The sequence below is a fragment of the Xiphophorus maculatus genome, chromosome 6 (assembly GCF_002775205.1).
Source record: "Xiphophorus maculatus strain JP 163 A chromosome 6, X_maculatus-5.0-male, whole genome shotgun sequence".
NCBI classification, from domain to species: Eukaryota; Metazoa; Chordata; class Actinopteri; order Cyprinodontiformes; family Poeciliidae; genus Xiphophorus; species Xiphophorus maculatus.
In genome coordinates, this window is record NC_036448.1 from 7,905,409 (window position 1) to 7,918,282 (window position 12,874).

Consider the following 12,874-nt stretch of genomic DNA (forward strand, 5'->3'; position numbering starts at 1 on the left):
GTTTCGAAAAGGAACGTTAGAAGTCAGTTCAGAAACATTTAATCTAATCACTGAATGAGGTAGGTAATTTGTCAAAGATAACATTCAGGGTAAAATCTCAAGACATTTTTGGAATCAAGCATTGTCACAAATAAATACTGTCCGATTATTGTTATCTGGAAAATTGGAGGATGTGTTTTGTCAATGTTTTTGGTCAACACCAAACTTGTCAGGAGGGGCGCCTATTTTAGCTGGTTTTGAGTATGAGTTTAAACTTAAAACAACTTACACTGAAAAAGTACTTAAGCAAAAGTGGAAAGTAAAATAGAACAACCAAAAAGTTGCAGTTGCACAGCGTCCAAAACCAGAGGGTACAATTGTCCAAACATGTAAAGTGTGAGACAAATCGTTCCTGCCCTGCAACATAATCAACATAATCGCAGCTGTAAGCTGTTCATGTAAACAAAATTTCAGCTTAAGGGCTTAGAATCATTGCCGCAATTACTACATATGAAGTGAATGCGGTTAAAAATAAGGTAAGCTCAAAAGTTCAGCTGTTAAATTCCGAAATCTACATCGATCTATGCAAAAGCCTCCCAGAACTGAATTAGGTATGCAAGACCCCATGTAAACATGCAGAAAGTTGCTTAAAATGCTGCAGTCCATGAATGTAATTTATGTCCTTCTTTACTAATACAATATATCATCAAAAAGTTTGAATGTATTATAAAAATTAAGTGAATTATGACATTATGTTAAGCGAATTGATCAGAAGACTAAGATAAAATCTGCTTCCCATTTAGTTACTGTAGTCTAAACACACAGACAATGCCCACAGTAGTTTGACTATTCACATCTCAAACTCTCAGAGAAAATGTTCACCTCAAAAAGCTCAAAATCAACGTGAGGAGCAAGAAATAAACCAGCTGAATTGTCAGTGACTCACCTGTTTCCAGTTGTCAAAAATGATGACTTTGCTGTCCTCGTCGTCCACCGTCACTGTGCACTCATAGCCCTCACCTGCAAACAGACATCAGTGTCACATCCATCAGCACGGCTTCGCCACCACTTCAGAAACAACACAACTCCTGGGCCGTAAATGTGTTGTGACAAAATCATCCTTTCACCAACAAAGTGGGAAAATATCTAGATCGTATTGCAGAAAGCAGAGCAGTATTCGCTAAAGGAGGAAGTGTCTGCAGATTTCCAGGCACAGTCTTAGAGTGGCAGCAGGTTAATGCCATTTTTATCAAATGTTCCTTCACTTGGACCTGAAAGTGAATCCAAGTGTCAGGAGGATTTTTTAAATAAGTGAGGCCAGATGACATTCCTTCACAGATATCTTTAAAACTGCTGAAACTATGTAAGTCTTATTAGTGGAAGCAGTAGAAATCCAAGTGGGTAATGAAGTGAATTTATATAGAGCTTTTCTAGTCACACTGATCAAACATTGCAAATGTAAGAAATTGACTACTGTATTCTTAATTACTATATTGTGTATGGCATGTTCCCATTCTAACAGAAATATCAAATCATTGTCCAATGATTAATATCTGTTATGACTTATTTTTACTTGTATTTAACTAGCTAAACTGTATTATGGCCCACAATAAGAAACAGGGGGTTTTCTTGATCTTTTAAGTATCTTTCAGCAAAAACAAAAATACTTAGGTTGAAAAGGAAGGTCCAGCAGGTTCTGCACATTCTGCTCAGATACCCTCATCACGTCCCTGTGGGCGATTAAAAAGTCGGACATTCTGCACCCGTTTGTGTCGAGTCAGATCTACAGCTGAGCCTCAAAATTATTCACAGTCCCTTCAGGTTTAGATTTACAGTTTCATGCCACCAAGAAGTTTTTTTTTTCTGATTGAAAATGACACAGGCATCCTCCAAACGATTAGAAGACAAAGTATAATGGTTATCGGAATAAAAGTAATTTCTTTTTTTTATTATTTAACAAAAAATATATACATGTTAAATATACTCAACAAACAATTGTCTATATTGGCATTACATCAGTGTTATTTTCCAGTCAGAAGGAGCATGTTGGTAAAGTTACATTACTTTAGCTCGAAATCAACCAGGGTTATGAATAATATCTGGGCTCGACTGAATCTTTATAGACAAATTCCAAGGCTGTGCAAGCTTTAAGTGATGCTTAAACATGCAAGTACAGTCCTATTGCTGAATATGGCGCTCACACCCTGTGACCTGTAGCTTCTCAGCAACTAAAAATAAACATCAGGTATTTGTATCAAGGGTAGCAAAGGTCCATCCATATGGCCAATTAGATTATTGGCAAGTAGATCGTGGAATCCATACTGAAAATATAAAGGCCTTGGCAATATTATCTCTGAGTCGTCCTTTGCCATTTTGATAAAGCAAACACTGGCATTCCAATGGCGAATGTGATTCCATTAATTGTGCAACTCTAGATAATTAAAAACTTTGGTAATGACCTGACTGTGTAATACTGTTGAAATGTAAGTGTGTTACAGTACACCACGTTAAATCCACTAGCTCTTTAAGCATATATGTGGAACTGATTTTGTTAATTTTACTCTAGTACTGTAGGTATCTATAAATGCCTTGGACAGAACATCTTCAACAGCGTATCTCTCCTAAAAATCCCAAGAAGTGACGGCTATAAACACTGTCACTTACATATTTGAAAAGACGTTTTCTCAACTTTGCACTGATACAAAAGTTTTCAAAGATTTTGAAGCTAAATAAGGTTTGTTGACTTCAAATTTTAAGTTAATTTAGAATATGAGAACGCGTAGCAAAAAAAAACAAGAAACTATTACTAGAAAGTGCCTTCTTCTTTCTGAATATGGTGCGGTGATCCAAGAGCACAACAGGAGCTGATGTAATGAATGCTTTCCAGTGTGGGCCAGGAGCATGTTGGCTGTCACCTCGGGGTGACAAGGACTGATCGACTAGCTGGCTGAAGAGTCGAGGGCCGCGGCTGATTAGCCCTGGTGTTACACTGAGCTGTGTGTCAGCAGATCCGCTGACTGACAGATGCCACACCGGAGCGCAATGAAAAGTCCAACTTTGGCTGCTTTAACGTGACATACGCTTAAAAGGAAAGAAGCGAGGCGTTCTTTCACACAAAAATGACACACATTGTGGGTGAAAAAGAGCTTCTTCAAGCTGCGGCTTGCAACCACAACTGAATCTTGATTTTCAACGCACTCTTGTTTGTGTGCCTTGTAAAATAAATATGTTTCTACCACATTTTTCAATTGTTGATGCAAAGAGTGGCCATACTGAAAAGCAAAGTCTGCCTTACAATTTGTAATTGGGCGATAGTCGGAGTTGTTCCCAGCTTCCCAGTGTGAAATCCAGATTCACAGGGTGTTCCAGTTGATTGCTTTAACTGGGAAGTTCCCAGTTCCAATTACGACTGGAGTGCAGCATTAGATGCAGCAAAAAGGGTTGAAGCTGAGGTCCTCTCAGCACCACCATAATCTCAAACAAAAAGCTAGAGCTACATGCATATTCATTTACGAATGGCCCAATCAAAATGTTGCCTTGATAACTGCTGTTCAGCTTCATGACTTTTAAAAACAAGACGAAACAAATTCAGTTTCTAAATGTTCAGAGGTGATAGAGATACACTAAGAGTCTTGCGGCTTTAATTGTTGGGAAATGTAGTTCAAAGCCTCGATTCGTTACTTGCAGAAAGCTTTTGAAAAAAAACTACACAATAAATTTTTTTCACATTGTTGTTACATCAGAAATTGTAAAAAAAATAATAATAACAAAAAAAATAAAACTTTTGTAAGGTATTATAGGACTATACCAGTGTGTATTCTCTGATATAGCGTACTGTAGAATCAGGGTTTGTGACTGCAGAGATGTATTTCACCAGGCCTGCTCTCTGCTCCCATTAACACACACATCTGGCTCTGGAGTGGACACAGCTGCTCTTACCACAAGATTTTGCTTCCAAATCTTTTTAAACAAGACACTTTAGGCTCAATAAAAGCACAACAGCCAGCTTTAGACAGGCGGTCTAAAGAAGAATAACATAAGCAAGACTGCCAATTGTCTAAAATAAGCTGATGACAAGATCCAGACCACTAACATGTCTCTCTGCTGGATAAGAAAATATGAAGCTGCTCAAAACTGGAACACAAAAACAAAAATGAAGGACCACAAAAAATAAAGGGTATTAAGACATTGATTCATATGATCTTGTCTATTATATGTTTGTTTATTTGCTTAGACTTTTAGATTCTGTTGGATTTAGTTGATTATTTGGTATGCACACCATGCCAAATGTGAAAGCAGTCTCCTAATCTAAATCCCATTAGGGCAGGAAGTGGCTGATTAACCAAGATGACTGACTTTGTGGCTCAGAGAAGAAATAAGTTGATCTTGCTAGAATATTTTTCAAAAGTGTATGTTCTAACAAAGCTTTAATCTCCAACATACTTCACACCTGGTGCCACAAAGACCCATTTCTTTTACCACCTGAGGAAATTATCCGTAAAAGAGATGTAAAAACACACCCTTCCACTTACTCCCTGTGGTTTCTAAATGTAGGCCAAAAATATTTGTAATTGAATTGATGAACAAAGCAGCCAGTATTAATGTTTAGGTTGTATTTTAGTAAGACCTATGAGCAAAAAAAAAAAAAAAAAGATATTTTTTCTTGCCTAAGCAAAATAACTGGACAATTTCAAATAGCCATAAAAAGATGTCCATGAACATCATTTGTCTAAAGAGCGGTTAAGAATAATCTCACCACTATGCACTGTGGATAGAAATGGGAAGAAATCTCTTCAAAACTAACTGATAGAGACTTGAAGCAAACAAACAGAGGAATCCTGGGATCCTCCGATTTTCCATTGCAGCCATTAAATGGTAAGTAGACTATATTTGTATTTTGTTTTATCAAGTCTGAGAACTATAAAGCACTAAGTCATTTACACACTGATGATGGTAAGTTTCAGTTTAGCCACACCTGCCCTGAGATTGACTGACAGAAGTGAGACTGCTGTTTAATCCACACCACCTCTGACCACCAGCAGCAGGCTAGGCAAGTGAAGTGCCTTGCCAAAGGACACAACAAGTGAAACCAATGGAGCAGGGTTTTCAAACCAGCCACTCGCCACTTACAGGACACATCCCTACCCCTGCTATCATTAGACAATGTCTAAATGGCGACTGTTTATTTGGGAGTGATGTTAGCAAAAAGCCTTTTTCTGGAGCAACTGACTTTTCTTTTTAATAAAAAAGTACAATTTGTGATAATAAAGCTTAATTTCAACATCTACTCAGTCTGCCTGAAATTACAAAACTGACATTTAGAATCTGGACCAAATTTATGCAAAGTTATGTGTATAAACTAAAACATCATCAGCAGTCTGGTCTCTGTCTTGGACAGGTAGTCGACATGGCATTGCAATCATCCTATAGAACAGTGGTCCCCAACCACCGGGCCGCTGTGTGTTGTCCAATTGGTACCGGGCCGCGCAAGAAATAATGAACTACTTCCGGATCTTTTATTTTGAAAATCCTAAACCGGATTTTACCGGTTACGTCTTGCGCGTCAAAATTGAGCCAACTTGCAGCAGAATGAGTATACTTACAACGCCCCCCGCAGCAAAATTGCGAAGGGGTGACCGGTCCGCGTGACTAAAAAGGTCGGGGACCGCTGCTATAGAAAACCTTTAGGGTATGCTGAAGAGAAAAGTACATCATGATCCAGGACTCTGGATGAGCTAGAGATATTGTGCAAAGAGGAAAGTTCAAAGGTACCTCTATTTGTTTGCTTTACCCTTGTGAACCTTTATGGAAGAAAATTAGGTGATGTGCTACGGTTTAAAGGAGAATGTACGAAGTACTGATAGCGGCAGTGCCAATAATTGTGGTACCAATGTTCTTGTTAAAACAGTATTCTCACATAATAAATGTACTGAAATTAAAGATGGGATTATAATGACAAAATATAAATGTATTATGTATCTGACATTTTCTTTGCCCACAAATCCAAAAGGTGCTGCATTTTTAATAAAGATCTCCCACTCAATGTTCAATGCATTACCACAAGCTTGTGTCTCAGAGTCTATAGAGAGCGATCTGTCCGACTGTCCGGCCAGGGATAAGGCAAGTGACGACTTGCCCACGCCGTTCTGTCCCAGCAGCACTATCCTCAGCGCCCCTCCATGGCTCTGGTACGTCGGCTGGGATGCCGCCAACTGGCTGAAGGAGTCGTCTCGAGGCACCGCTGTGTCACTGATAGGCAACGTGGTGGGCTCCTCCAGGCCCGATATCCAATCGCAGTCGTCGGATACGGCCTCCTCTCGCCGCAGCTGGTGCTTGACGGGTAGAGGCGTGCTCCCTCGCCGGAGGGGTGGCGCCGTGGTGAGAAACATACTGTACTACAATTAAACACAGACAGACAGAAAACGTAAGAGCAAGTACGAGGAAGGAGGGGAGCAAGTCGATGGCATATGGTTTCTTTGGATGGAGAACGAGCTTTAAAATGCTTCTGAAGCACATCTACCTGTCAGATCGCTAAGCACTGTCTGTTCTAGTAAATGTTCTCGGCGGAAAATTTGCTGAAGGGATGCCTTCACATGGTGCCTGTGTGTGCGCAAAGAAGAGGGAGGTGATAACACTGAAGGTGAGGTTCCAGGGTGAGGAAGATGATCCTGATAGACAAGAACAGAGTCAAAGGACAAAACAGAAATGAGAGGTAGTAAGGCTGGCTTGCTGGGCAGTGAGATGAGTTGGACATGCGGAGGGGCTGAGGGATTGTAAGAGACAGCAGGCTGATAAAGACAATGAATAAGGTGGAGACCTGAGAAAAGAGAAGTATCACAAGGGACAGACAGAGACAGAGAGGCTTCTGCTCGGTGTAACAAAAGGTATAAGCGTGATCCGGAGGCGCCGGCGACTATACACTGTTCATGGCGACTGCAGCATGAAATCAAGTGAAAATGCAATTTCTACACTGTGGAGCATAACTGAACAGTGGTGTGCCAGAGAGTCAACATGATGAATCTATGGTTCTGCACACATGCATATGTAACTGCAGCACGTCCACAGTAGATGACCCTCATCAATATTAATACAGCTATTAATCCAGCTCCAGAAGCACCACCCAGTGTCTGTGGCTCAGCGTCTGTGGCTGGCAAATTCAACAAACACCACCAGCAATTAAACAAAGGGCAATGACACAGAAAATGAGAAAAGAGGAAGATAACGTAAAAAAAAAAAAATAAACAGTTCAGTAAAATACAACACACCTGTTTCATTAGAATTTGATTCTGGCATGAAATAATAAAACAAGCTCAGGTTTACTAATGAGAAAGCTGGAATGAGATCTCATGTCACCAGATCTGTTGACATTAGCCAGTCTGTCTTGAGAAGCACTTTGCCATGAACTCGTGACTTGGTCTTGTGAACTATGTTCAACAATGACAATGGATGACTCTTTTATTTTGAAATAAGCTGCCCTGTTGTGTTGATGTGTTCAGGAATAAAAAAACACAAGTTGAGTCAGATTAAAATTATTTGAAAGTACTTAAGGAATACCATGACTAGCTAACTATTAGCTGGTAAGAATTGAAAAGTTGGCATCTGGTTCAGAGTTTTGTGCCTCCACTACAAATTTAACAGAAGCTGCAGCTTCTGTTAAACAACTTGCAGAGAGCAAGGGTGAGGCACATACACGAGCATAATTGACAGCGCTAAGACCATCCTCCTGGCTGATTGGTTGTTTCTGAAGGCTGTACTTCTATAGTTAGCAGGGGAAGCACAGGGAGACGGCAGAGGAACCCAATTTTTTCAGACTCTCATATTATATTGTCACAACATGGTGACAGCTTTACCAAATATACTAAAAAAAATTTACCCAAGCTTTAAAGATACTACCACTTTTTCAGACTGTATGGATTGATCATATTTCTTTTTTAAAAAGGACATCATGTCTTGCTTTTGCAAACTTTATGTTGTGAACCATCTTGTCTCATGAGCTAAAAGTATTGTTACACTGCAACTAATGCGGCCCGGATTCCACCTGGTTTAATGTCTGTGTTGAACCATGTTCCATAAATAAGTAAGCCACACAGGTACAAAAGTAGACGGCAGCGATCGATACCAAACCTGAACTCGTCCAATTGTTTCAGGTTAATACATTTCCTCTACCACAGCTCTGTCGGAGGCAGACTTTACAATTCCTGAAGGTAAAGACCTTTTGTTGGGTGGTTGATACAGTAGACAGAAGCAGGAAACATTGGGCTTAACCTCAGGGAAGCTGAGCTGGGCTGCATTAGAATGACTGACTGCTCTGGTGTAAATGAAGTGAGAACTTTGTCTATGTTTCGCATCCCCTGAGTACACAATAGGACCTCGGCGCTTCCTTACTGGCCTTAAAATTAATAAAATACGACAAAGGTTAGAATAAATGAAAACATATCCCACAGTTGTAAAATTGCTTGTGTGTCAATAGCACAGCATAGCAAGAAGCATTAAGTGTGAAATAGTGCATAAATAATTTAAGTGCACTGCATAATGTTGTAGTGTACTGTAAAATCAAGCAGTGGTTGTATGTTATAATAAATAATGCAATACCATACAAAGCCTGAAAATATTTTTCAGTGTCATATAGTATTTATTTCACAGACCATGTTGTGTAATGGGGGAACAACCACGTCATTCTCCCCCCAGCAAATAAAAGGAACACAACACTAAGAGATATAAAACACTGGCACTTTGTTCTGGAAAGGTCTTTTTGAACCTCAGTAAATCTTTTTGCTTATCTTCTCCATCAGTTAAGGCCATCTTAAGAGTTTGAAGCAAGATTTAGTTCCCAGTCCTTGGGATAATGCTGTCAACACAAGCGGTAAGGAGCAACAATACACCTGCATCTGTTTGCATTCGGCTGGCAGGAAGCACTGTTGCAGACTGGTCACAGGTCACAGCCACCAGCAATGCCTGAAAACTTTCTTCATTTGGCATTTAAGATGAACAAAAACCTTCTTTGTCTGTAAATATGTTCTACACCTAGTTAAAATTTTGTAAAAAAAAAAATACAATAAAAATCTCCTATTAAGTACATTTTGCTGTCCAATTATTAATCAGTTCATAGATAAAATATTTATGTCAAAAGTATTTTTTTTTAGCTTTAGCAAACAATTTAATGCCTAAAATGTATCTTCTACTATATTTCTAATATTGCATAAAAGAAATTAAGGGGCTGACTGTAAAATATGTGCAAATTTATTTTATCAGATTAATTGATTTATAATCAAGATAATGGATAAATGAATTGATTACTATATGAATCATTAGTTGCAAGCTTATCTCTATCATGTCAAACATTTTCCTCTAGCTAGTTAAAAACTGTATAAAGGAACACATTGCCCTCACCAGTATGTCTGGTGATGCAGGGAGCAATCAGGTTTATATGTATAATGTATATATGCACAGAAGTGTGGATCCTACAGCTGCTGACAGTGAGTAAGAAGTAGAGTACATCGCGGACAGGTCGCCTGTCCATCACTTTGCTAACACAGAGAGGCAGCTCTGCTCTCTCACACCTACAACTTAAATTAGATTCATCAATCACCCTAACCTGGATCCTGTTAGCCTGAGAGACAAGTCTGTGACTGCTCCACGTGCTACCTTTAATACACAGTATAAACCAAGGATAAACCGATGTGTAATTTAATATATTATGTCATGTATAGTTAACAGATATGCATATATTGTTTGTAACTATGTGTTGGAGTGGATTATAGCTGTGAAATACGGTGATTGTGGTGCGCTGTTGTACGCAGTAGAAATGTACAGGGTAAAAAATTGGATTATTCTTCATGCCATCTAAATAAATCCACTGCAATTGTCATCAGAAGTTACCAAATTAGTAAACAGCGTCCATAACTTGCGACTAAATGTTGGTGTAAATACAGCCGCCCTGTGAAAAGTTCAGAGGTTTAGTGAGGAAACCGCATCATGAAGACCAAAACAGCAGACATGCTATAGAGAAAGATGGTTAGGTTATGAAACAATATCCGAATGATTGAATCCTCAGTTGAGATGGGGATGTTCTTTTTTTTTCAGTAAAACAAGAAAGCTGGTCCAAGTTGACAGGAAGTTGCTTGATGCCTAACACAGAGCAATCCTGGATGAACAGGTGTTAAGAAAAGACTTGAAACTGCGGAGTGGTTTTGCTTTTCAACTGAAGCTGCAATGCAGTAGTTTAAAACAAATCAGATTCATGTGTTAGAATTATTCAGGCAACTGGCTGAATGAAACCAAACTAGTGGCAACAATTGAAAATTTATGTTTTTAGGGACTTCTTATTATCTAGCTGAATGAGTTGGACCTATTTTGGAATGAAAAATAGGAAATAAATTCCTATCTCTTCATACCGATCATACTTACGTCGCTGCAGGTAAAAAGTGTTTGGATCTGCTGAGTGGTATCACAAAGTAAAATGGATATAACACAAATACGGCAAATGTGAAAACTTTGTAAGCCATGTGATTTTCCTTCACAATTAATGCCCCACTTTGTGTAGTATAAATGCAGCTTAGCAAAGCAAACTGAGAAGGAATAGATTTTTGTTTTTCAGCCAAAAAAAGATGCAAATACTGACGTCGTAGTTGCACTAAATCCTGCAACAATACAGCAGGATTTAGTGTGTAATATTGTTATACTATAGCTTACTTACAATTATTTTATTAGGAGGGTACAACAAATAGTTGTAATGTCGACTAAGGCCACGCAGTCTACTGATTCACTGAACAATATAGCATAATATTGCATATACTTAAGTATACTGTAGCGCTTTTATGTCTATAAAGATGCCAGCTGAGGTGTGGCAGCTACAGCACCTTTGCACTATCTCTTACGCAAACCCACACACACGCTTGCGCACCCCAATCACTCTCACGGAATCAGCGGGGGTTCCTCAATTAGGCTAATTGAACGAGCTAATCAATTAGGCATGCCTCGAGTGTCTGCAGCAGAGACAGGAAGCCGTGACCGGGCGGGCCGAGGCAGTGTGTCAGGGGTTAATCTGCTCCTCACCAGGCTTGCAGGGAGAAACTGGGGCAAACAACGGCAGACAATGCAAAATTAATACCACGGGCAATGTTTGTGTTCTCTCCTCCCGTACTCTGTTTCAGAGTAGTGGCTTCTGTTCGTTATGCGGCAATTCTTGGCATGCTCACAGAAACAGAGCATAAATTATGAGGAATAATTGGGAAGGAAAATGTGACTGTTTAAATGCTATAGTTAGTTCAAAGTCCATTTGTTACGGTTTACAAATGCCTGACACTTTAGCACGGGTTGTTTAAGTGAGCACGTGAGATATAGCAGAATGTGTTTCAGGAAAAATAATGTGAGAGAAGCTGTGTGTGTTGTCCACCTGTGCGTCTATTCTCGGCCCCAGCGCAGAGCGCACGGGGTGTGCGTGTGTGTCAAGAGCTGTGGTGAGAGTGCGGGTGGGAAACGTGCGTCGCCTCTTACCTGGTCAGCCATGGTGGTCAATAAAAGCCTTCTCTTTATGGAGCAGGGAGAGCGGCGTGCCTTTAGGTCATCTGCGCCGGCTGAGGACCCGGCGTCACATTCACAGCGGCGCACGGGATCAGAGAAGCAGCGCGCGCGCTCATCTAACCGTGCTCTTGTTGTTCCTGCCCCGGCGCGTGGGAAACTGGGATAGGCGGTAGTAGCTCTGTGGAGGAGGAAGGGGAGGAGGGCACACCTGCGTTCCGATTAAGTAGCGCCGTAAATGTGCTTGGGGAAAGACAGCAGCTCCGCAACACATCCACACTAGTGGTTCTCCTTGTCCCACTGGACGGCCGTGTCTCAGCGCCGCCCTCCCCACCTCCTGCTAATACCTGCATCTATCTCTCCTCTCCTCTCTCTTTCTCCTTGTGTGTGTAAAGGCGCGTCCCTCAGTGAGAGTAGAGTGGGTTGGGTAGGCAGGGGTTGTTCAGTAATGGAGTAAAGGAGTGCCCCTCACTTCCGCCTGTCATAATTAATATCCATCAGCTTTATGCTATCTGAGGATTCCTCATTGTGGGTGCACCTCACCTGGTGTGTTGCCTTTCACCAAGGATTTAAATGGGAGACAACTATGGAGAGCGGCCGCCAGAGGGCAGCAGAGAGAAACCTCGAGGCGGAAAAAAAAACTGATTAGTTCTCATGAACTTCTTAAGCACAGAAACAATGAATGTCCTTTGTGGGATTGGATTATTTATTTCTGTAAATTTGCAATGAAATGCAATAACTTTATTAACTGCTAGCAAGCGTTGGCTCAAGAGCGTCATCTTACCACTTTACAGTAATTTAAAAAACTATAGTTTTTTTTTAAAATTAAAAATAAAATTATAGCATTTTTCCCACCGATCACCATCCTCTCAAAGACACTGTTATACATCAAAAGAACGTCTTCAATCAGCGGCTTTTTCAGAGTTCCTGTAGCACAGACTGCTACAGGAGAGCCTTCCTGCCCACAGCTGTCACATTCTACGGCAAATCTTCAATAATACGAGTTACAACAACATTTAATGTCCTTTTAGGAGTGGTAAAGTATTTTTTCAATTGAATGGAAGATAGATGTTAATTCATATTCTTGACAGGATGCTAAAGAACCCTAAAATACAAATGAGATTCTCTGCGTTTGGTGGAAATTTTTTTTACACCCATCCAACCCTGACACCTTAATCTGTCAGGCATCTCATCTGAATGTTGAATCTTTTACAGTGATATCACATGCGTGAAAAATGTTTCTGCTTTATCCCATTTTTCTCATTTTTAAGTTTTTGAACTTTTGGTGGCTGTAGAATTTAGATTTGTTTATACTTTCTGAATACACATAAGCAGTATTTTGCAGATTTATATGCTTAGGTCTTTAACGAAACCT

General features: G+C 40.1%; 1 protein-coding gene across 1 annotated transcript in view; it reads right to left on the bottom strand.

The window, feature by feature from the left end:
- Positions 1-11,973, bottom strand: part of rem2 (RRAD and GEM like GTPase 2) — a 52,545-nt gene extending 40,572 nt beyond the window's left edge. Inside the window, exons 1-3 of the mRNA XM_005811041.2 lie at positions 11,476-11,973; positions 6,038-6,374; positions 926-999 (exon numbers count right to left, since the gene is read on the bottom strand). Coding sequence (XP_005811098.1) covers positions 926-999; positions 6,038-6,374; positions 11,476-11,487 — 423 coding nt within the window. The 5' untranslated portion in view covers positions 11,488-11,973. The remainder of the gene's footprint in view (positions 1-925; positions 1,000-6,037; positions 6,375-11,475) is intronic.
- Between the last annotated feature and the right edge of the window lie 901 nt (positions 11,974-12,874).